The following is a 24,672-nucleotide window of genomic DNA, read 5'->3' as shown; positions in this document are numbered from 1 at the left end:
TGTAGTCCACAAATGAATACCTGAAAAACATAAAAAGAGAGAAATAAACACAAGAAACTTGTTAGCAAAAATGTTCCCTTGCAGTTCTGATGTAATCCATCTTTCCCGGAATCCGGCGTTTGTGAATAGTAGTAAAGTTCCTGCTATTCACAGGCACCGGGTAGTGACGGCAATGCTCATTACGGCCGCTGGGTCTCACTGAGCACAACGTGAGCCAGTGACGCTGATGAGAGTTGTTGTCACTACCCAGCGACTATGAGAATAGCAGGAACGTTACTGCTATTCAGACACTGGATTCCGGAAACGATGGATTACACCAGAGCTGCATGGATAATTTTTGCTAATAAATTGGTGAACAAAGGACTGTCTCTTATGTTTATTTCTCTCTTTTTTGTTTTCATGTTTGTTTTTCATCTGTGTACACGGATCATGAACTTATTTCATGAAATAAAATGCTAAATTAATTATGTAAAAATCATACAATGTAATTTTCTAGTTTTTATTTTTAGATTCTGTCTCTGACAGGTGAAATGTACCTACGATATAAATGACAAACCTCTCCATAGTTTGTAGGTGGGAAAACTTGCAAAATCGTCAGCGTATCAAATACTTATTTTCCCCACCGTATATTTTCCTTACATGCAGAAGAAACTAATAAAACAATTGATTGTCAACTGCTCGGCTCTTGGTAATGGTTAAATAAACTTTTGCTCTTAGTGTAGCTCTGGTATTCTGTGTTATTAGCAGTTGTACTTTCTCGTGTAAATTTAGTTTTGGTTCATTAAACCATAATAAATATATGCCACTCTCCATATGTGTTCTAAATTCACGATCGTTAAAGGGTTATTCCCAGTATCGTATTATTTTTCACAAGGCACAATAAATACATTCTTATTGTAAATATACAGACTTAACCCACCATAAAGTCTCTTTCTTATACCTTTGTGACTTTTCTCCATCTACATCTGCCTCTCAGTGCATCCAGCTTCACAATGCTGAATGGGTGGTCCTAATCTTATCTACTAAAACTACATTTACCAGCAGCACTTGCTTCTCCTTTGGGCTGCAGATCCCTTTCCTACCCCCTCTACTGTGTATTTGTGGTAGCTCTTAGCTCTCTGAGTGATCATAATTTAATCTAATTGTAAAATTCACCTTATGCTTCTTTGCTTTCTCTGCTTCTGTACAGTTCCCTGTCTGACCGATTTTAGCTTCTGCCACCTACATCAGTATAGCTGCCTGTGTGTTTCTATATCATTAGCTGTTTTTTGCTTAGCTCAGCTCTTCTGCACTCCTCCACAACAGCATTGTAAAACCGAGTTAGTTGCCTACTGCAAACAAATCAGTAATATGAAACTGTAAATGCTGCTATGTTGATGCATATAGCAAAAGATAATGCTCTGCTATATGCATTTATAGAGCAGTGTCACATCACTGATCTGTCAGCAACAAACACCAAAACAGCTCAACTAATTTCAGCCCCTTTATACAGAATCCCATACTGCAGAATATCTCTCTTCTCAGTCCATACAGCCCATCATGTAGTATATATCTCCTTTCTGTTCCCTCCATTTACAGCCCATCCTGAAGTATCTCTTTTTTCAGTCACCTCTATATCTAGCCAATCCTGAAGTATAGCTCTCCTTAGGTTTCTTATAATGCTACAAGCTGATGTCACTTCCATCACCTTCATGGATTTGCCAAAGAAACAAAGATACAATTAAGAAAAAAGTTTTAAGAAATTTTATTGCATTTTATTTATGTAAGCAAGTGTGGATCTATAATTTTTATTTATATATATACAGAATTAGGATTTTGCTGGAGACATCCACTCCATCAACTGCAGCATTTATAAGAATATTATTTATTAAAACTTGAACATATCAGTCAGTAAACCTTAAGCTCATGTTCTTCTAGATCATAAAGTCAAATAAAACTCACACGGCATTAAAAATAAGAATATTTACAAGATTTAATAATTTAGTTCCCATGTCAGGATGAAGATCTAGGAAATAACCTCACTTACATTTAATGGTGGTGCTAATCTGTCATATAAAAGGTACAAAGAGATGAAGGAAATCTTCAGCTGGCCGCTGATTGTACATGTCCGTCAGCTGTAGGGGACTCCCTCGGCCAGTAGGACATTTCCTCTATGGACACGACAAAGTCTTTGGAATTGCTTTTCAGTAGCTTGAAGCACATGTTGTGTACAAAGTCTACTCGTGGCAGTGATTTTGAATGAAGTTGTACAATTTAAATGTCTGAAGAAACCACCACAATTAATGCTTGAGTTTAAGGGTTTCTTCAGTGGAGATACGTTGGGTGATTCCATCGGTACCATGCTCTGCATCCAGCATCACAGTCAAGAGTTCATAAAAAAAAAAGGATGAAATTATTTTCAGGAAGATTTGGAGTTTTGTATAAGAGAAATGGAGCAGCATTATTATTGTCATTGACTTACTTAGCTTTTCTGTAGTACTTCATATAAAAAAAATTCAGAACATATCAAGACAATAGTAAAAAAAAAACAGCATGAAACCGCTTTAATCTAACCATCACTATTCAATTTTTTTGTTTTTGTGCTTTAATTTTATGCTACCCCTACTTCCAAGAGCCAGAGCTTTTTATTTTTCTGTTGACAGTGTTGTATTATGGTTTGCCTTTTTTTGGGACGATTTATAGTTTTTAATCAGATGATTTAATTAATCATATAATATACTGAAAAATGGAAAAGAAAAATTTAAACTGCCATAAAATCGTGAAACAAATGCAAAATGCAATTTCACCATAGTTTGTTTGATGGCAGCATCGGGGGCCTTTAACAGGCCCGTCTACAATTACAATCCACTGTAATCCTGTGATAGTGGCATTTAAATAAACAGCCGCGATCAAAGCCAGCTCTGGTCACTGCTGTTACAGGCAGATTCTTACAGTATAACACAGCCATTAACTGCAGAGTATAGTGCAGGCTCAGCTCCTGAGCCGGCTTCGTACAGGAGACCAGACATAGTACATACTATTACATTGAGAAGAGGATAAATATAAATTAAAAAATTAATCAGCACAATCTTTTTTTATTTATTTATGTTGCGAAAAAGTTAAGCAGCATTCAAGGGTGAAAATTTATTGTATGCTGCATACAGTAGATCCCAACAATGTTATGTCTATGTGGGCTGCTAGATGCAGGATTTTGCTCATACAATTTTTACCACCTTCATAACATAAAATGTAATGATATGTGTTATTTGGGAAAGTGTTCCCGCAAATGGAAATATTGGTATGTCCTGGTGATCATTCTGGCACTGGTTTCAATTTCCTGTTGTAACAACTAGAACTTGTGCCAGCACCATTCCTGGCTGTTTTACCCTCAATATGGTATGATCAATAGCAAGCGTTGCATTCACAAGGCTCTGAGAGGGAGGGGGACCTCACTCTCGCTTCATCGCACTCTCAAATTGCAACCGCAGAGTTCCGATTGTTGTCATGGCAACCCAGTGTTGAGTCAAAGAGTGGCCTACGGGTCTGCCAGCAATGGTGGCCTGTTAGACCCCGCCACAAGTAAGGTCTAACAGGCTTCAGTGTAACACATGTCTAATACGTTGCAATACATAAGTGTTACAGGGTATTAAACCACTGAACAGACAAATGAAAGTTGAAGGCCCATAGAGGTACTAAGTAAAAAAGTAAAAAAAATGAATGGACAAAATTTTAAAAATATAAAAAAAATAATTAAAGAGCCAAAAAATCATGGAAAAAAAATTGTGAATAAAAACAAACTTTTTATGTAAAAATTAAATAAACAAAAAAGTACAAATATTTGGTATCGCTGCCTATGAAACAACCTAATCTATAAAATTGTGAAAATACCCAACTCCTAAAGTGAACACAGAAAAAAAAAATACACAGCTAAAATGCTGTTTTTTCAGCATTCTGCTGCACCAAAAGTGGAATAAAGTATGATCAAAAAGTCGTGTGTGAAGAAAAATTATACTACTGAAAACTTAATTTTGTCCCGTAAAAATCATGCCCTCACCAGGCTCAGTTGGTGGAAAACTAAAAAAAAAGCTATAGATGACTAAATATAGTGATGCCATTTTTTTTTCTAAAAAAACAGTTTGCAGTGTGTAAAAATAGTAAAAAATTAAAAAACCTATATGAATGCTGTCATTTTATTGACCCAGAGAAGAAAGTTGTCACAACTTTTATTGATTAATGAATGATGTAAAAAATAAATAAAACAAATAAAAATTCTTGAACTGGAACTTTTGTTATTTCTACCTCCCAAAAATCAGAATAGAAATAAAAAAAAGAAAACAAAAAAATATGGCAAAACGAGGGGAGGAGAATTTTTGCCATTTTTTTTGTTTTCTTTTGTGCTTTGAGAGCATAAAAATGAAGGTGCATGACTAATATCCAGATTTGTTATATCCCATCCTTATGAAGAAGTTGGAGAAACTTTGAAACAAGTTGATTTTTAATTTGTAACAAATAAAAATAAAAAATCCTTTATTGGAATCCTTGGATTTAAGACGTTCTTTCCACGTGGTTGACCAGCAGCGCAGTGAAAACCGTTTGCATTCCACATTGTATCCAGTTTTGGTCTATTGATCCGTGGTTGTGCAGCAGCTGGTACATGCATTCATACAGTTGCAGGTTGCAACTTATTAAGGTGAGCGTAAAATCGCTTTTATTTGCACTAATTTTAACCAGTTAAAGTCCTATTTTGCACTCATTTGTCTTTCCAGTGTTTTCACTTTATTTTAACACAAAATAGCAAGCATTTGTGAAATGTAATGAAAATGATACATGTTTTTTTAATTATTTTAAATATATAAATCTGAAAAGTGTAACATGCATTTGTATTCAACCCCCCTGAGTCAATTCTTTGTAGGACCACCTTTCGCTGCAATTACTGCTGCAACTCTTTAGGAGTATATCTCTACCAGTTATCAGCACAATTAGGGGCTGACATTTTTTGCCCATTCTTCTTTGCAAACCAGCTCTAGCTCAGTGAGATTGGATGAAGACGTCTGTGAACAGCAATTTTCAAGTCTTGTCACAAATTCTCAATGGGATTTAGGTCGTGACTGTGACTGGACCATTGACACACATGAATATGCTTTAATCTAAACCACTATATTGTAACTCTGGCTGTATGTTTAGGGCTGTTGTCCTGCTGGAAGGTGAACCTATATCCCAGTCTCAAGTCTTTTGCTGACTCTAACAGGTTTTCCTCCTGAATTGCCCTGTATTTAGCTCCATCCATCTTCCCATTAAGTCTGACCAGCTTCCATGTCCCTGTTAAAGAAAAGCAACCCCACGTCAGGATGCTGCCACCCCTATGTTTGATGGTGTGGATTGTGTTTTCAGAGTGATGTGCAGTGTTAGTTTTACGTCACAGATATTGCTTTGTATTTAACCCAAAATGTTTTAATTTGATCTCATCTGACCAGAGCACCTTCTTCCACATGCTCACTATGTACTTTACATGGCTTTTTGTAAACTTCAAACGGGATTTCTTATGTCTTGCTTTCAAAAATGGCTTTCTTTTTGCCACTCTTCCATAAAGGCCAGATTTGTGAAGTACACAGCTAATAGTTGTCCTTTGGACAGATTCTCCCACCTGAGCTGTGGCTCTCTGCAGCTCCTCCAGATTGACCATGGGCCTCTTGGCTGATTCTCTATTTAGTGCTCTCCATGCTTGGAAAGTCAGGTTATGTGGAAGGCCATGTTTTGGTAAGTTTGCAGTTGTGTCATACTCGTTCCATTTTTTGGATAAAGAATTGAATAGAGCTCTATGAGTTGTTCAGAGCTTTAGCTATTTTTTTATAACCTAACCCTGCTAACTCTTCTCTACAACTTTATCCCTGACCTGTCTGGTGTGTTCCTTAGTTTTTATGATGCTGTTTTAATATTCTCAAACAAACATCTGAGGCCTTCACAGAACAGCTGTAGTTGTACTGAGAATAAATTACATACAGGGGGACTCAGTTTACTAATTATGTGACTTCTGGAGGCAATTGGTCACTCAGGATTTTATATAGGGTATCAGACTACAAGGGGCTGAATACAAATGCACGTCACAAATTTCAGATTTATATTTTTAAACTTATTGGAAATCTATGAATCATTTCCTCTATACTTCACAAATACTTGCTACTTTGTGTTGGTATATCACATAAATTCCCAATTAAATCAATTTAACTTTGTGTGTGTAACGTGAAAAAATGTGGAAAAGTTCATGGGGTATGAATACTTTTTCAATGTACTGTATTTTACACCCCAAAATGGTACCAATAAAAACTTCAACTCATCCTGCAAAAAACAAGTCCTCATACAGCTCTGTTGGCAGAAAAATAAAAAAACAGTCATAGTTCTCAAAATATGTTGATGCAAATAAATTATTTTTTGAACAAAACAAAAAGGTTATTAGGGTATACAATTAGCAAAACCTAAAAAAAACAGTGCACAGTGAGAAGAACCTATTGAGCATCCATCAGGATTGACAACTGGCGGATGGTCAGTAGAGTAGGGACTAGCCTAGCCCCTGAAACTGAGGTCACTAATGACACTTCACTTCAGGGACAGAGCAGCAGCTGAGGCAGTAACTGCAGTCTCTGCCCCCTGGATGGATTATGGATCGCAGCATGATTCTATCTTTTGAGGATCTTTTGGTCTACTTCACTTTGTCAGGCAGGTCCTATTTAATTGATTTCTTGAATGTGAACAGGCATGGTAGTAATAAGGCTGTGTTTGGCTAGGGAAACTGAACTGCGCTTCCCAAAGATGTGATAAACCACAGTTAATTTATGTTTTAAGGAAGGGGGGCAATAATTTTTTTCACACAGGGCCCAGTAGGTTTGCATTTCTTTTTCCCTTAATAATAAAGACATTCATTTAAAAACTGCATTTTGTGTTCACTTGTGTTATCTTTGTATTAATATTTAAATTTGTTTTGTGATCCGAAACAATTAAGTGTGACAAACATGCAAAAGAATTAGAAATCAGGAGGGGGGCAAACACTTTTTCACACCACTGTGTGTATATATAATATATATATATATATATATATATATATATATATACAGTACAGACCAAAAGTTTGGACACACCTTCCCATTTAAAGATTTTTCTGTATTTTCAATATTATGAAAATTGTACATTCACACTGAAGGCATCAAAACTATGAATTAACACATGGTTCTTCTAGGTTCTTCAAAGTAGCCACCATTTGCTTTGATGACTGCTTTGCACACTCTTGACATTCTCTTGATGAGCTTCAAGAGGTAGTCACGGAAATGGTCTTCCAACAATCTTGAAGGAGTTCCCAGAGATGCTTAGCACTTGTTGGCCCTTTTGCCTTCACTCTGCGGTCCAGCTCACCCCAAACCATCTCGATTGGGTTCAGGTCTTGTGACTGTGGAGGCCAGGTCATCTGGCGTAGCACCACATCACTCTCCTTCTTGGCCAAATAGCCCTTACACAGCCTGGAGGTGTGTTTGGGGTCATTGTCCTGTTGAAAAATAAATGATGGCCCAACTAAACGCAAACCGGATGGAATAGCATGCCACTGCGAGATGCTGTGGTAGCCCTGCTGGTTCAGTATGGCCTCAATTTTGAATAAATCCCCAACAGTGTCACCAGCAAAGCACCCCCACACCATCACACCTCCTCCTCCATGCTTCACGGTGGGAACCAGGCATGTAGAGTCCATCCGTTCACCTTTTCTGCGTCGCACAAAGACACCGTGGTTGGAACCAAAGATCTCAAATTTGGACTCATCAGACCAAAGCACAGATTTCCACTGGTCTAATGTCCATTCCTTGTGTTCTTTAGCCCAAACAAGTTTCTTCTGCTTGTTGCCTGTCCTTAGCAGTGGTTTCCTAGCAGCTATTTTACCATGAAGGCCTGCTGCACAAAGTCTCCTCTTAACAGTTGTTGAAGAGATGTGTCTGCTGCTAGAACTCTGTGTGGCATTGACCTGGTCTCTAATCTGAGCTGCTGTTAACCTGCGATTTCTGAGGCTGGTGACTCGGATAAACTTATACTCAGAAGCAGAGGTGACTCTTGGTCTTCCTTTCCTGGGGCAGTCCTCATGTGAGCCAGTTTCTTTGTAGCACTTGATGCTTTTTGCAACTGCACTTGGGGACACTTTCAAAGTGTGCCCAATTTTTCACACTGACTGACCTTCATTTCTTAAACTAATGATGGCCACTCGTTTTTCTTTACTTAGCTGCTTTTTTCTTGCCATAACACAAATTCTAACAGTCTATTCAGTAGGACTATCAGCTCTGTATCCACCAGACTTCTGCACAACACAACTGATGGTCCCAACCCCATTTATAAGGCAAGAAATCCCACTTATTAAACCTGACAGGGCACACCTATGAAGTGAAAACCATTTCCAGTGACTACCTCTTGAAACTCATCAAGAGAATGCCAAGAGTGTGCAAATCAGTCATCAAAGCAAAAGGTGGCTACTTTGAAGAACCTAGAATATAAGACATATTTTCAGTTGTTTCACACTATTTTGTTAAGTATATAATTCCACCTGTGTTAATTCATAGTTTTGATGCCTTCAGTGTGAATGTACAATTTTCATAGTCATGAAAATACAGAAAAATCTTTAAATGAGAAGGTGTGTCCAAACTTTTGGTCTGTACTGTATATAGCAGGGTGCTCAGAGGGGTGGAAATATGTAATAGTATTTGTGCTATTAACTGTGCCATAAAGATGCCCAAGATTCTGGTCAAAGCCGTATCTGTGAAAATGGAAACTAGGACACTAATGTGATTAGAGTCTTAAAATTGTTCTAGTGCTTCTAAACTACTGGTACTTTTACATTACTAGACATGGATTATAATTTGTAATTATAATGCTTAGTCATTTATGTGTTAAGAAAACAATAAAACCTCACCCAGAAGAGCTGTAGCTGGGGGTATTGACATTGGGCTTGGGGTTATTTAGAGGAATTCCAGGACTGCTGGAGTGGAGACCCGAGTTTGGTGATGATGGTCTGCTGGAGTTCCCAGGGGAACAAGATGATGTCACTATAAAACAAAAGATAATAAATTCAGAATTTCTATAGCATTCTCTCCATAGCACTATTCAATTACACAAGTTCTAGACAACTATTTCGTGTCATGCCGTAATTGCCATATTTCCTCTTTCCCAGTTATACAAAGGGAAAGAAATGCAGAAATTGCTCAGAATTTTAAAATACTAAAATTCATGGCGGAGTGGTAAATATGCAGAGCTGGTTGGTTCATACGTGTGGGGTCCTAACCCTCTAATATGAGTAAGGACTCTCTGTGCTGTAAAATAAATTTCCTATTTCTATGGACTCAGACAACCCTACTATTAGATATACATACCCCAGCTTTATTCTTGCCTATTTTGATCTCTACGTTTATTTTTCAATTTTTTTTATGTAGAGCAGAATAAGCTACAGTTCAAAAAGTATCATGGGGGGAAAACGACCCACGAAGCTGAAGCATGTGCAGGGCTACTCTGAATATATGTGTTAGGAACCTTGAGTAATACAGAAATTCTTTTGTAACCTTGGCCAGATCTGTGCCTTGCCACAATTCTGTCTCTGAGCTCCTTGGGCAGTTCCTTTGAGCTCATGATTCTCATTTGGTCTAACATGCACTGTGAGCTGTGAGGTCTTATATAGACAGGTGTGTGCCTTTCCAAATCAAGTCCTATCAGTTTAATTAAACACAGCTGGACTCCAATGAAGGAGTAGAACCATCTCAAGGAGGATCACAAGGAAATGGACAGCATCTGACTTAAATGAGTGTCTGAGCAAAGGGTCTGAATACTTATGACCATGTGATATTTCAGTTTTTCTTTAATAAACTTCCAAAAAATTCTACATTTCTGTTTTCTTCAGTCAAGATGGGGTGCAGAGTGGACTTTAATGAGAAAAAAAAATGAACTTTTTAGAATTTACCAAATGGCTGCAATGAAACAAAGAGTGAAAAATTTAAAGGGGTCTGAATACTTTCCGTACCCACTGTATATGATGCATTATTAGGGTATTGATACTTGTACAAAATCTTTTCTATGGTATGGCTAATACGAATCATCTTACGGCGTCATTTTCATCTTCAGATGTTCCACCTTGTCAATTTACTTTCCTATTTATTTTTTCTGACAATACTTTTTGGTTTTATCTATATGAGCTGATTTTAATTGTACAAAATGAAGTTTGTTTCAGTAAATTTGCCTCAGACCTGATCAAGTCCTTAGAGGCTTGCACTCCCTCTGTCAGATTGTGCTGCTGCCTTTCCTTTAACTGCCTTGTACCTTTTGTGTCATATGTGTTCAGAACCAAGCACTAGTCAATAGCACGCCACAAATATTGAATACTTTAATTCCATTATTAATACACACGTAAAAACTTAAGGCTCTTACAGAACATTTTGGTCACATTTTGATTAAAAAAAATATGTGCAGCAATAGTGGCATTCATGTACAATGGATATAAAAAGTCTACACACCCCTGCTCAAATGCCAGGTTCATACAAAGAAGAATAATTTCAGAACTTTTTCCACCACCTGTAATGTCACCCATAATCTGTACAAATCCATTGAGAAATAAACTGAAATCATTTTGAGGGGGAAAATAAAAATAACAAAACTAAAATAACATGGTTGAATAAGTGTTAGCGCCTTCTATTAATTTAGGATGTAGTTGGGTTCAAAATAAGCCAATCACATTTAAACTCATGTTACATAGTAGTCAGTACACAGCTGCTGTAATTCACAGTGACTCTGATTAACCCCATATAAAGTTTAGCTTTTCTAGTAGGATGTTCCTGACATTTTCTTACTTGCATTTAAAAGCAAAAGTCATGGTCTGTAAACAGCTCACAACACAGCAAAGGGATATCAACATTGAAAGTGTTACGCTCACGCCCGGACTGACTGTCGTAAGCGTGGTTAGTGGTCCCACTGGGCCACGAACCGAGGAGTGCCTGGAGGGTCGTGACTAGGGGCCTCGCCAGATCCGACCACGAACACACGGCAGCTTAATCGACTCCATGGTCCGAGGAGGGACATGGGAGGTGGCCCAGGTGCTACTCCAGGTCAGACCCTGGTCACAGCTGTTGACCCATACCGGGGAATGCAGGAACGGGCAGGTTTGGCTGGTATGCAGACAGGTGGGTGCTGGCAGGCACGACTGGTTTGCAGGCAGGTGGGTACTGGCAGGCACGGCTGGTATGCAGGCAGGCGGGTACTGGCAGGCAAGACTGGTATGCAGACAGGCGGGTACTGGCAGGCACGGTTGGTATGCAGACAGGCTGATACTGGTAGGTAGGAAAACAGGCTGGATAGGTACCAGTACAGACTGGGATACAGGAACAGAGACGCAGGTGCGGTGGACAAGCAGAGCAGAGCAGAGCCGCAGGCGCGGAGGACAGGCAGAGCAGAACCGCAGGCGCGGAGGACAAGTGGAGCAGAGCAGAGCTGAACCGCATATGTGGAGAACAAGCGGAGCAGAGCAGAGTCACAGACGCGGAGGACAAGAGGAGCAGAGCCGCAGACGCAGAGGACAAGCAGAGCAGAGCCGCAGACGCGGAGGACAAGCGGAGCAGAGCAGAGAAGAGCCGCAGACGCGGAGGACAAGCGGAGCAGAGCAGAGCCGCAGACGCGGAGGACAAGCGGAGCAGAGCCGCAGACGTGGAGGACAAGCGGAGCAGAGCAGAGCCGCAGACGCGGAGGACAAGCGGAGCAGAGCAGAGCCGCAGACGCGGAGGACAAGCGGAGCAAAGCAGAGCAGAGCCGCAGATGTGGAGGACAAGCGGAGCAGAGCAGAACCGCAGACGAGGAGGACAAGCGGAGCAGAGCATAACTGCAGGCGCGGAGGACAAGAGGAGCAGAGCATAACCGCAGGCGCGGAGGACAAGCGGAGCAGAGCAGAGCGGAACCGCAGGCACAGAGGACAAGCGGAGCAGAGCAGAGCGGAAAAGCAGGCGCGGAGGACAAGTGGAGCAGAGCAGAGCGGAACCGCAGGTGCGGAGGACAAGTGGAGCAGAGCGGAACCGCAGGCGCGGAGGACAAGCAGAGCAGAGCGGAAACACAGGCGCGGAGGACAAGCGGAGCAGAGCAGAGCGGAACCTCAGGCGCGGAGGACAAGCGGAGCAGAGCAGAGCGGAACCAGAGGCGCGGAGGACAAGCGCAGCAGAGCAGAGTTAAGCTGCAGGTGCAGATGGCAAGAGGAGCAGAGCCGAGCGGAAGAGAGCCGCAGGTGCAGAGGACAAGCGGAGCAGAGCACAGCAGAACTGCAGGCGCGGAGGACAAGCGGAGCAGAGCAGAGTTAAGCTGCAGGTGCAGAGGGCAAGAGGAGCAGAGCAGAGCGGAGCAGAGCCGCAGGGGCAGGCAGACAGGACAGGGCTCTGTTCACATGGAACAGACTGGAAAACACAGGAAGATAGCTAGAACAAAGAAGGTAGATACGGAGGCAGGGAAACAGGACAAGCAGAACCAGATACACACAAGGTACTTGCAATGAAGTAGCGAGTGGACACAAAACTCACAAACAGGAGTACAGAGACAATGAGTTGGAGTTAGGTACAGGTTCAGAAACTGCAGGAAAAGGGAAGGATCGGACATAGAGACTAACAGGGAACGGGCTAGGACACAGTTCAGATAGGAACGAGATACAGGAACGAGCCTGGGTACTCAGTCCCCAGGGAGGCGGAAACAGACTAGAAGTCACAAATACAGGTAATGGGCCTGGGTACTCAGCCCCCAGGGAGGCGGAAGGACGAGAAGTTACAGATACAGGTAACGGGCCTGGGTACTCTGCCCCCAGGGTGGCGGAAACAGACAAGCTACAGGACAGGACCTGGCAACTCAGTTGCACAGAACACACTGAAAGAAAGTGTTGCTCAGGCACCTCCTACTGGGTGGAGGGGGTTTAAGTATCCAGTGACTCACAGCAATAGGCTGGGGACTCATTAGGACTGTGCACACTGTAACTTTAAGAATCAGGAAGTAACAGGGCCCCCGCCCTAAGCAATCATACAAGAGACATGCACACAGCAAGTAATGGAGCAAAGTGTGCAGCCAGGACTGATAGGTAAGTTGGCAATCTTGCATGGTGGGAGATGGTAAGCCATGCCAGCACGCCGCCAGGGATGTTACAGAAAGTTACCAGTCAGGAGAAGGGACATTTTTTTCCAAGGCATTAGATATACTATGGAACACTGTGAAGACGGTTAACAAGAAGTGGCCTAAATTTAGCACCACAGTCACATTACCTAGAACTGAATGTCCCTAAAAAAATGTATGAAAAGACAAGAAGAATTGATCCTGGAAGCTACTGCAAGACCTAGACTAACATTAAAGGAGTTGCAGGAATTTCTGGCAGGTAGATGTGCCATGCTGATAGACTCCTACCCAAAAATAGTCCATGTTCACATAAATTCAAAGGGAACTTCAACAAAGTATTAGTTTAAGGCCACGTTCACACATTCAGTATGTGGTCAGTATTTTACATCAATATTTGTAAGCCAAAATCAGGAGTGGAACAATTAGAGGAAAAGTATAATAGAAACACGTCACCACTTCTGAATTTTTCACCCATTCCTGGTTTTGGCTTACAAAAACTAATGTAAAATACTGACCGAATACTGAACATGTGAACATGGCCAAAGGGTGTGCCTATTTATGTTGCCACATTATTTTAGTTCTTTTTCCACCCAAAAAATATTTCAGTTTGTTTTGGATTTGTACAGATAGGTGACATTAAAGATAAAAAAAGTTCTGAAATGATTCTTCTTGGTATAAAGTTTTAACATGACAAAAACCTGGCATTTTAACAGGGGTGAGTAAACTTTTTAGATCCTTTGTTAACAGAGTGCTGTTGCATGTTGTCTGTATACATACAAGTACATTTGATTTGTAGATTCAGAGAACTTCAATACTTATTTAATATTATAGTGTTTACAAACTTCTTACTTTTCCACCAATGGCAGATGTCCGGGAACAGAGGGAACATATACTGTATGTTTGGTTTTACCATTCCTGATCCACATTTATGGTGGAGTCAGTGACAGTGTATGGCCATGGTCAGATTCAGAATGAAATAATTGTTGTATGAAATAATAGGAACATTTTTGAAATGACATTATACCATGTTATTATTGAGTTACCTGTGCTGGTCATTGTGCTGTGCACTGGAGGTATGGCCAAAGACCCCAAGGAACCTGATGTTGATACCTTGCACACAACAAAACAAAGATGAGTCAATCTTTTCCAAAACTGGCTGGTTATTGGTATTATATATGTATATTTAAAGTTCAGCATTAATAATCACAGTGGTAACAGCAGTGCGGTTCAGTTCTTATTGTTATTTATTGCTGGGACCTGACTTCCCCTGTTCCTATAATGATGATGTATCCTTCTGTTATCAGAGTACAGCACATTATAGAAGCAATTTACTTTTACTTTAATTATAGCAGTTGTGCGGTTTATGTAGAAGAAACCCATAATCATAGCTCTACCTTCCAAATCACAACACAATCAGCCGAGAAGAATTTACCCACATCCAATAAAACATCTGAGCAATGGCCAAGGTTTCCAGATTTTGGAAATCTTGTGCAGACACAAGGATAATCTGTATGTACAGGTATGGTGGCCTGGAAGCCACATGTAATAAGGCCATAAACACTAATTGCCACTAATCTCACCATTCTTGAGTTATACATCGGAGACTTCAATGGCATATTGATTGGGCAGTTAATTCTTTTCTCCTTCTGTCGTCTGTTACAAAACCAGACCCGCACTACTTCCTTTTCCATACCAAGCTGCTCAGCAATCATGGTGATCTCCTCCGAGCTTGGCTTTGGGTTCTGTAAGAAGAATAGAAAACCCCAAAAAGGTTACCCAGGAATGACGCAAGTAAAAGAGATAAAAACGGAGTACAGCATTACTCTTACATCCTGAAATCGTTTCTCCAAAGTTAGACGTATATTTGTCTCAATGCTTGTTCTTTTCTTCCTTTTACGCCCAAACATTTCACTTAATTGTGGATAAGTAGTATTGGGTGTCATGGCAGAATCTGAAGGAGCCGATTCTAGAAGAATGAGACAAGTTAGTTAATAATGAGACGTACTAGGACATAATTGGAGCTAATTATTCTAATTATCTAGGCCCATAATGTTCTAGTGCTTTCCTGCAAAATGATGTAACTGTACAACTTATCCCCTGAGCTGCCATATGAGCATGCCACCCCGCTGCACCGGCCAGGACTGCAAATGCCAGTGATCCTGGCTGATTAACCGTCAATTACAATCATAGCATCTAAAAAATTACATGGAGTGAGGGGACTCATCTCCCACTCACTTCTATGTAATGTGATATCGGCATATGATTGCATTGTCATGGCAGCCTATCAATTGCTCCTGTGCCAGCCCTGTTAAAGTGCAACTGTCAGCAGGATTGTGCTCAGTAAACTACATACACTATCAGGTGGGTGACATTACACTGCGTAAAATGATACCTTGGTTGATGAAATCCGTCCAGTGGTTCTTGTGTAATCTTTACTTTCAGTTTGGAGATAATGATATACTCGTACTTCGGAGCGGCCTGTGGGGGGTGCTCTATCTAGTGCTCTGCTTACATATTCATCTGTATGCTATTATGACAGCTCACTGTGCCTTCACTGACCTGCCTCCTATTTTACCTAGCCCCGCACTACTAGATGCATTATGTAAAATAGGAGGCAGGACAGTGAACGATCAGTGAGCTGTCATAAAAGCATACAGATGAGTATATAAGCAGAGAACCAGATAGAGCGCCCCCCACAGGCCTCCCCAGAGCATGAGCATATCATTATCTCCAAACTGAAAGAAAAGATTACACAATAACCACTGGACTGATTTCATCAACCAAGATATCAAATTAATCAGTGTAATGTCGCCCACCTGACAGTGTATGTGGTTTACTGAGCACAATCCTGCTGACAGGTGGGCTCTAAGTAAAATTAAAAAAGTTTAAAAAAAAAGACAGCAGCTGAGTTATTGGTGAAGTAGTGTTAATTTAAAGCCATATATCCCTGGGTGAGGTGTCCATTATGTACTATAAATGCTACATGAGGTTTATTAGTTTGGCAATATGTATTATAAATGATGGACCTTCTTTAGGCCGAGGCTACTAGGCTACATTTGTAGTACAACACTGGAATTGCAATTTTATTCACGCTGTCCCTCTTGAGAATTACATTTTTTCCTTCTTTTTAATCCATCATATGGTTTCAGAGAAAAGGACATTCTTATTTACACTGTGTGCATAATTATTAGGCAAATTGTACTTTTGATAATACAAATCCAAAAGATCAATAAACCTGAAACTGGAATTCGTAAGAAAGTAAAAGTGAGGTTTTGTCTTGGAAGAATATCTATGTGTGCAGAATTATAATGCAACTAAATGAAAAATGAAAATTTTCCATCTCAATTGATTATTTTCATCCGTCAGGCCTCCTTCAGGCGTCAGTTTTTCTCATGTATGAGAAAAATGGACCAATTATTTTGATCAGAGTTTGACTAGAATTTGGTCTGAGTGTCATCAGATTTTGTTGTACATGGAGAAAGAAAAAAGTTTCTCCAAATTCTCATTCCTGACAGTCTGAGAAAATTGGACCACACTCGGATAACATCCCAGTTTGGCCCGTTTTTTTCACGAACCCGTAGACTTGACCCATAGACGCATGGATCAAAAACAGACATGTCTCCGAGATTTTCCGCGGACTGCTCGGTCCTTGAAAAATCACGGACATGTGAATTTCCCCATAGAATATCACAGGTACGAGTGCTATCCGTGAAATCCACAGATAGCACATGTGCAAGAAATGTCTGAATAAGGCCTTAAAGGGAACCTGTCACCAGAAAAATGCATTGATATCTGCAGGCACCATGTCATAGAGCAGAGGCAGCTGAGTAGTTTGATCTATAGTTTTGTAAAGATACAGTATAACTTGTACTTTAATCATTTAAACCTCTGCTCTTTCTGGGCTCTTGGATCCAGTAGACAGTCTTACCAGTGACTGAGAGCTTTCGTTGTATAAATGTGCATAGAGAGAAAGCTGTCAGTCACTGCTAGGGCCGCCCGCTGGACTGAAAATCCCAGAAAGAGCAAAGTTTTAAATGAGTAAAACACAGGTCATACTAAATGTTTTCTCACAAAACTGTTTATCAATCCACTCCGCTCCCCCCGTTCTATACTATAGTGCCTGTAGATTAGACTGCATTTTCATTGTGATAGTATCACTTTAAAATGAAAATAATAACCAAACAATTGAAAATGTACAAAAATACATTTCTGACATTTCAAAAAAAATAAATACCAGTGACTTATATAGCTCCTCTTCTTTTTCATATTTTCAAAAACAGTTATAAGCTCCATCCATGGAGTCTGTGTGACATGCAGAAGTAGTGCTGTTGCAGAGTGTGACAGTCACAAGTAGTGCTGTTGCTTTAAATGCATTCAGCAACTATTAGAAGTAACACAAGCACATGAGACAGGAAGTATTGTGCTAGAGAAGCATCCAGCAACTAGAGGGGTTAACAGTCACAAGAGACAGGGAGGGTTTTAGCAGAGCCCCAGGGGGATTGTGGGGAAGTTGTTTACTGTCTGGCTGGAGCTGAAGAGATAGGTGGTGTGTGTGTTCTGCATCTGACAGAAGCGCCCCTGCAAGTGAAAAGGATTCAAGTCAGGAGTGAAGCTAAGCACAGGTCAGGTAGAGCTCCTGAACTAGCAGTGCAGAGTATCGTCAGGCAGAAAGATAAGGACTGGAAGAAATGGTGTCACAGGGATCATCTCCCTCAGCAAACCCTCCCCCCCTCCTCCATTTCACTGTGCTGTAAAGAATCCTGTGTTCATTAATGTGCCTTTGCATTATAACTATGCTGTCCTGTACTACTGGGAAGACTGTGAACTGCTGTGCTGCTAAGGAAACTGTACTGTTTGTCCCTGGAGCCTGTTGCTCATAAGACTTAACTTGCACTGGCTGTGCGGCTTCTTATTAAATGCTACTGTTCTACCATTTATAAGGACTCTTGTCATGTGTGTTTGGTCAGCAAGTGAAACAACCTACGTGTCTGTGCCTGAGGGTCAATACCCTTGTGTGCCTGAGAGAAGCTGCAGCACATGGTCTATGGTTTCCCTGAGTAACGGTTCCCCCAGGATTCCAAAGAATTCATGTAACCTGTCTCGCCCCTATCTGAACCTAGTGGCGTGCGTGTAACATCGGTCAGTCTTCATCTGCTGACAATCAACTTTTGGGCAGCACCAACCACAGCCTCCCAGACACAGATCAGAGAGGTGACTGTTTTCCTTTATCATAAATCTCCCATTAAAGAAGGGCCCACAATTCCTCAATAAGGTGTAGGTCAGGTGAGGAAGGGGCCTTGTCATTATCCTTTCACCTTTAAGGCCTTTACTGGCAGCCGAGCAGTGGAGACTTCGATGCTGCAATGGAGCATTGTCCTGCATAAAAATCATGGCATTCTTGAAAAATGCAGACTATTTCCTGTATCACTGCTGGAAGAAAGTGTCTTCTAAAAACTGGCAGTAGGTTTGAGAGGTGATTTTGAGTCCATTTTCTTTAATAATACCAGCCCATAGCAATACCCACCTCCACCTTGCTGGCATCTGAGTAGAAGTGAAAGTCTGTGCCCGTTACTGATCCAGCCACGGGCCCTTCTATCTGTTCCTACAAGAGTCACTCTCATCTCATTAATCCATAAAACATTTGAAAATTCTGCTTTCAGATATTCCTTTGTCCAGCCTTGACGTTTCCACTTCTGTGTCTTGTTTAGTAGTGGTCAGGTTTCAGACTTCCTCACCTCGGCCATAACTCTGACCACTGAACACCTCGTATTTCTGGGCCTCCCGGGAGGCTGCAGTTCTGGAATATGATGATTTCCTGGTCGCGTCACGTTTGATTCTTCTCAAATCTTTGACACTTAAAGAAGCACTCCAATCCAATTTTTTATCCTCTATCTATTGCAATCATCATATTTTATGGAACTGTGTACTTACAATTGCTCATTTTGCTCTTCTACCCAGTTAATTCTTCTTTATTCTATTAGGCCTATGATATCACATGATTAAAAACAGACTAATTGAAACCTTCTAAGCCCTATATAGAAACAAGAGGTCAATTTTCTCAGCACAAGTCATGAATCATTCCAAAAGTATATGGCGGGGAGGTGGGGGTACCTGGTTCAGAAGTTAAAGAGAGGAATGATAAATGCAGGGACAAGAGACTTCCTGTTTCTACATAGAGCAGAGAAAAGAGAATAATTAACTGGGAAGAAAGGTAAAATGAGCAATTGTAAGTGCACAGTGCTATATAATATGATGACTGCAGTATATTAAGAGGATACAAATTTTGATGGGAGGAGTGCTTCTTTAATATGCGTCTTTTTCTCAACATGCTTTTTTGACCCTGTTGACTATTTGCAACAAAACTTTTGATGCTTCTGCAATTGCACCCCAATATCTTAGCAATTTAAAGAGGGCTGCATCCCTCGGCAAGACTTGTAACAATTTTTGACTTTTCAGAGTCAGTTAAATCTCTTTTTTAGATTATTTTGCATAAGGAAAACAAGCTGCCTAATAATTCTGCACACCTTGATAAAGGGCTTGTATCCTTAGACCGCACCCTCCTCATTACACAAGTACACAGCACCTGATCGGCTTCACCCAATAAGCATTCAAGTGTATACATCTTGTAGTTGGAAAATCTGCATAAAAATTATGATATGGTCAAAATACTCATTTGCCTAATAATTCTGCACACATTATAGTGGTAATTTTTATGGTCTTTACCTTGGAGGCGTGGCTCACAGGGTAATAATGCAGAGCAGCCTAAAGACACGCCCCAGAGAATCCAATGAGCCACACCCACTTGTAAAGACCATAAAATTAGCACTAAATAAAAGAGGCTTATCTCTGGAATCGCATGGCAGATTTTAATAATACAAAAAACACAATACTCAGGGATGCAGAAGGATTAAAACGAGCAAAAACTGGCAGCTATTGACCTGGTGACAGGTCGTCTTTTAGTATGCTTATGATACCCAGAAAATATAGGTAGAAGTAATATTTTGTACAGTACACTGTGGGCTAAACCTGCAATATGCCCCTTACCAGCATCACTCAGCCACTTCTCCAGTAAGGGTTTTAGCTTGCACATGTTTTTGAAACTCAGATTAAGGGCTTCAAATCGGGATATTGTTGTTTGGCTGAAATCGTTCCCATAGTGTTTACCCATCGCCAATCCAACATCACCCTGAGAAAAAAAGGAAAAAGAGATTCTCATCAAATGTGGTAGCAGCTGTAACCATTACCATTAGCATATATCCTTAAAGGGGTTGTCCACTACTTGCACAACCCCTTATCAGTCCCTATGTTTCCCCCCAGTAAAATAATAACACCTATGCTCACCTTCGATGCTGGCGCCATTCCAATGGCCTTCCCGGGGATTGCATGACATTGTTATGTCACGCGATCCCTGCAGCCAATCAGTGCTGGCTTCACTCTCCTGTAATACAGATGTAATTGACAGCCAGAGGAATTGAGAGCTGCAGCTGCTTCCTCCGGATGTCTTGATTCACCCGTAGAAAAGGAGAATGAATCCAGTGCAGATTGGCCTCAGGGATCACGTGACATAACAATATCACTCAGCCCTAGGAGAGCCAGTGCCTACACCGCTGGAATGGCACGGGCATCAGAGGTGAGTATATGTTATTATTTTCCTAGGAGCAAACATATGGATTGAAAAGGGGTTGTCTGATTAGTGGACAATCCCTTTAATATCTTCCAGATTGTTTTCAGTGAAACAATATACTTCTTTGTAACATTTTTTGTTACAAAACACTTTACAAATATTTTTAACCTTTATTATTGTATATGAAGTCTAATTAGTTGTATATAGTGTATTTCTCACCTGTGTAAAGCCAAGCTTTATCCTTCTCTGCTTGAAAGTTTTGGCAAACTTTTCCAGTTCTTCCAAATCGCTGGGCTCATCCTGAGCCACTGATAAGTGTTTTGGGGCATGTAAATGTTGTGCTATTTCCAAATGAGGCTCTATAGAAGATCCTGGGAGTCCTGGACGACCCAGAGCCTATTTAGGTGATAATAAAAATTATTAACGTTTTTAGTGCACAATGTTTATAGCCTGAGATGTGATGTTGTAATTGTTGTAGATTTCATCCTTCAGCAGTTTCATAAGCGCTAAGACATTGTGGGAGAATCAACTATTTTACTTGGGACCTACAGCAACCATTATATCCATTATCACAACGTGGAGGATACATGAAGAGAACGCATACAAGCAAACCTGAGAGTTCACAAAGTACAGTATGGAGTATAGCAACAAGCAGCTGTAAAAGTTAACACCGCTCCAGCTGCTGTTTGCTCAACACAGTCCCTGAAGCATAAGCCTGCAGCTGTTGTAAACTCCGTAATATCAATGAGCGGCTAAGTATGTCAGCTAGATGTTTTGGCAGGAGGGAAGCCATGTCAGCAGCTCCTGGTGAATCAGAATTGCTCTGACTGATTTGGAAGAGTTTTTTTTTTTCTTAAAACATACCTAAAATCTATGCTGATTTCTACTCATCTTGGTATACTTTTGACGCGCCCCTGGGCCTGCTGTGTCGTGCGGCATCGCGCGCACGGGGGCTTACCCGGAGCCGGATCAGATGGGGGTAGTAGTCTCGTGGCGGTAACCCGGTCCGTGCCCAGGGTGTCAAACTAAGTGTGTGGCAGTCTTGGTAGATGTTGTTTCTGTGTCGACTACGCCACCCGTTGATTTGCGGTCACAAGGCCGCCGCTGCAGAACAGTCCGCTGAGGCCGGTAGTATGGGTGCAGCGATGGTGGTATAACCCCCAACGGGAGGGGTATGGCCTCAGGGCAGCTGGTGCGGATGATGGGGGTAGTGATAGTGCAGAAAGGAGAGTCAGAGACGTGAGATGCAGTTTCAGGGTTTTTACTCACAGGTGTTCCTTCAGTCACTCTGGCCTTGAGTGACCACCCGAGCCGTGCTGCATCCACCAGGTGCTGGACTCGGCCAACCCCCAGGCAGTTCCGGAGCGTGGTCCTGAGCTTCCCTCTCTCTCTCTTTCTCCTGGCCGTCCCCACCAGGGATCCACCTTTGTCCGGTTCCCTTGGGCCTTCTATGGTAAAACCTTCTCTGGCTTTCCTGACCCTACTCTTGGTGTACCTTCCTGGTGGATGTGGTGAGGGTCGTGGCAAAGCTTGCCCACGACCTCCGGTTCCTGGTTAAGGGTTACTTTTGCCTCCGCCAGCTTGGGATCCGGTGCCCTCTTCTGCCAACCCTTCACTCTTTTTAGCTCACTCGTGGGATCTCAGGGTTCCCTCTTGGTCTTATGCCTCTGGGCCTTTCTTCCTCTTCCTCTCTGCTTCAGGCCTGGCCCTGGAGCTGGGCCCAGCCGGAGCCACAGCTCCCTGTCAGCCCTCCTGGCTGAACTCCTCCTCAGCACTCTCCTGACAGACTGACCCTATCTCTAGATGGTGCCCACCATATATACTCCCTCTATGTGTGAGCCCAGGTGACCAGCACCCAATGGGCTCCTATCTCTATGCCCAGAGCCCCTCCCCTATCTGCCCCTACACTACTGGGATGTTCCACCCCCCCCTCCCACTCCAGCCAGGGACAGACGCTGTCGTACCTGCACATCTACTTGGTGGGAGTACCGTAGTTCTGTCCCCCGGAAATGGGATGTATGTAGTGCATGCAGCCTACTGAGCTCAGTCCCACACTCCATCCTTACCCGGGAGTGGAATACCACACCTCTGGTTTGAGGTGCAATACCCCTGTAGCAGCCGAGTCCTCAGGGTGCTACACTTTTATATCTTTTATATAGGAGTACTGAGCGGACCTGGGTAAGGGCAGGGAATAGTAGCCCAGAGGCCACACCACGCGGCTGCCCTCCCCCACCCGGCAGTCGATTTCACAGTATCGAAATCCTTGCCATGCAGATACTAGCGAATAAAATGGTGGAACAGGGAGCCTCCTTCTTCCACCATTAAGCCTGTGCAATGGAGAGTCACCACAGCAGGCGAGATGACATCACTAGGTCGCACCTGCTTGGCTGATCCTCAGTCTGCACACAACAAAGACAGGAGCAGCAGGCTTTGGGAATGGGGGCAAGGTGAGTGTCTTTTTTTTAACTGTCATTCACTTCTGTGGGTATCATATTGTTTGGGGGGCTGTGAGGGATCATACTATGTGTGGGGAACTGTGGGATCCATCATAATGTATGAGGGGCTATGAGGGATTATAATGTGTAGGAAGATTTGGGGGACCATACTGTTTGGCTTGCTGTGGGGACATCATAATATTTGGAGGCTGCAGGGCCATCATACTGTGTGGGATCATACGGTGTGAAGGGGGCTTGTTAGGGCATAATACTGTGAGTGGGTGTGAGAGGATTGTGAGGAAATCATACTGTGTTGAGGCTGTGGGGGATCATAATCTGTGTGGGGGTCATCATACTGTGTGGAAAGCTGTAAGAGGCATCATACTGTGTTGGAGAGCTGTGTGGGATTATACTTTGTGGAGGGTTATCGGGGGCCATCATACTATTGATTGTACAAGAACTGATTAACAGGAGCAGTCAGTATGATTTACAGCTTTTTATCAGCTTTTTTTACTTATTCTTTAATTATTTGATTTTGATTATCTGATACTGATAAGAATGCAGCGATAGCAGAAAAAGATTCAGCCTCAGGAATCTGTAAAATCAGACATTTTTATTCAATATACTGTATGTATTAAAAATTGATGATAGTGTTACAGCAAATATGGTCACAACCCCAGAGGGGAAAGAGAAAAAATTCTAGGGCAGATGCGTTTCAGACCAATCATTGCATAGCTTGCAATGACTAAGGACCCTACGGTCTGAAACGTGTCTGCTCTAGAATTTTTTTCTCTCTCCCCTCTGGGGTTGTGGCCATATTTGCTGTAACACTATCATCAATTTTTAATATACAGTACAGACCAAAAGTTTGGACACACCTTCTCATTTAAAGATTTTTCTGCATTTTCATGACTATGAAAATTATACATTCACACTGAAGGCATCAAAACTATGAATTAACACATGTGGAATTATATACTTAACAAAAAAGTGTGAAACTGTTGAAAATATGTCTTATATTCTAGGTTCTTCAAAGTAGCCACCTTTTGCTTTGATGACTGCTTTGCACACTCTTGGCATTCTCTTGATGAGCTTCAAAAGGTAGTCACCAGAAATGGTCTTCCAACAATCTTGAAGGAGTTCCAAGAGATGCTTAGCACTTGTTGGCCACTTTGCCTTCACTCTGCGGTCCAGCTCACTCCAAACCATCTCGATTGGGTTCAGGTCTGGTGACTGTGGAGGCCAGGTCATCTGGCGTAGCACCCCATCACTCTCCTTCTTGGTCAAATAGCCCTTACACAGCCTAGAGGTGTGCTTGGGGTCATTGTTCTGTTGAAAAATAAATGATGGTCCAACTAAACGCAAACAGGATGGAATAGCATGCCGCTGCAAGATGCTGTGGTAGCCATGCTGGTTCAGTATGCCTTCAATTTTGAATAAATCCCCAACAGTGTCACCAGCAAAGCACCCCCACACCATTACACCTCCTCC

General features: G+C 41.8%; 1 protein-coding gene across 3 annotated transcripts in view; it reads right to left on the bottom strand.

Moving 5' to 3' along the window:
- Positions 1–1,732: 1,732 nt before the first annotated feature.
- The window catches only part of POU2F3 (POU class 2 homeobox 3), a 129,000-nt gene continuing 106,060 nt past the window's right edge, over positions 1,733–24,672 (bottom strand). For all 3 annotated transcript variants that reach the window (XM_073657847.1, XM_073657848.1, XM_073657849.1), the window contains 7 exons: positions 20,966–21,142; positions 20,167–20,308; positions 14,952–15,088; positions 14,703–14,864; positions 14,166–14,232; positions 8,918–9,050; positions 1,733–2,344 (listed from right to left, as the gene is read on the bottom strand). In XM_073657847.1, coding sequence (XP_073513948.1) covers positions 2,305–2,344; positions 8,918–9,050; positions 14,166–14,232; positions 14,703–14,864; positions 14,952–15,088; positions 20,167–20,308; positions 20,966–21,142 — 858 coding nt within the window. In that variant the 3' untranslated portion in view covers positions 1,733–2,304. The remainder of the gene's footprint in view (positions 2,345–8,917; positions 9,051–14,165; positions 14,233–14,702; positions 14,865–14,951; positions 15,089–20,166; positions 20,309–20,965; positions 21,143–24,672) is intronic.

Source organism: Phyllobates terribilis, unplaced genomic scaffold, assembly GCF_046119375.1.
Source record: "Phyllobates terribilis strain yellow unplaced genomic scaffold, ASM4611937v1 Scaffold_12__6_contigs__length_324123572, whole genome shotgun sequence".
Classification (NCBI taxonomy): Eukaryota; Metazoa; Chordata; class Amphibia; order Anura; family Dendrobatidae; genus Phyllobates; species Phyllobates terribilis.
The sequence above is the reverse complement of the archived record's forward strand: the minus strand, read 5'-3'. Positions and strand labels throughout refer to the sequence as shown.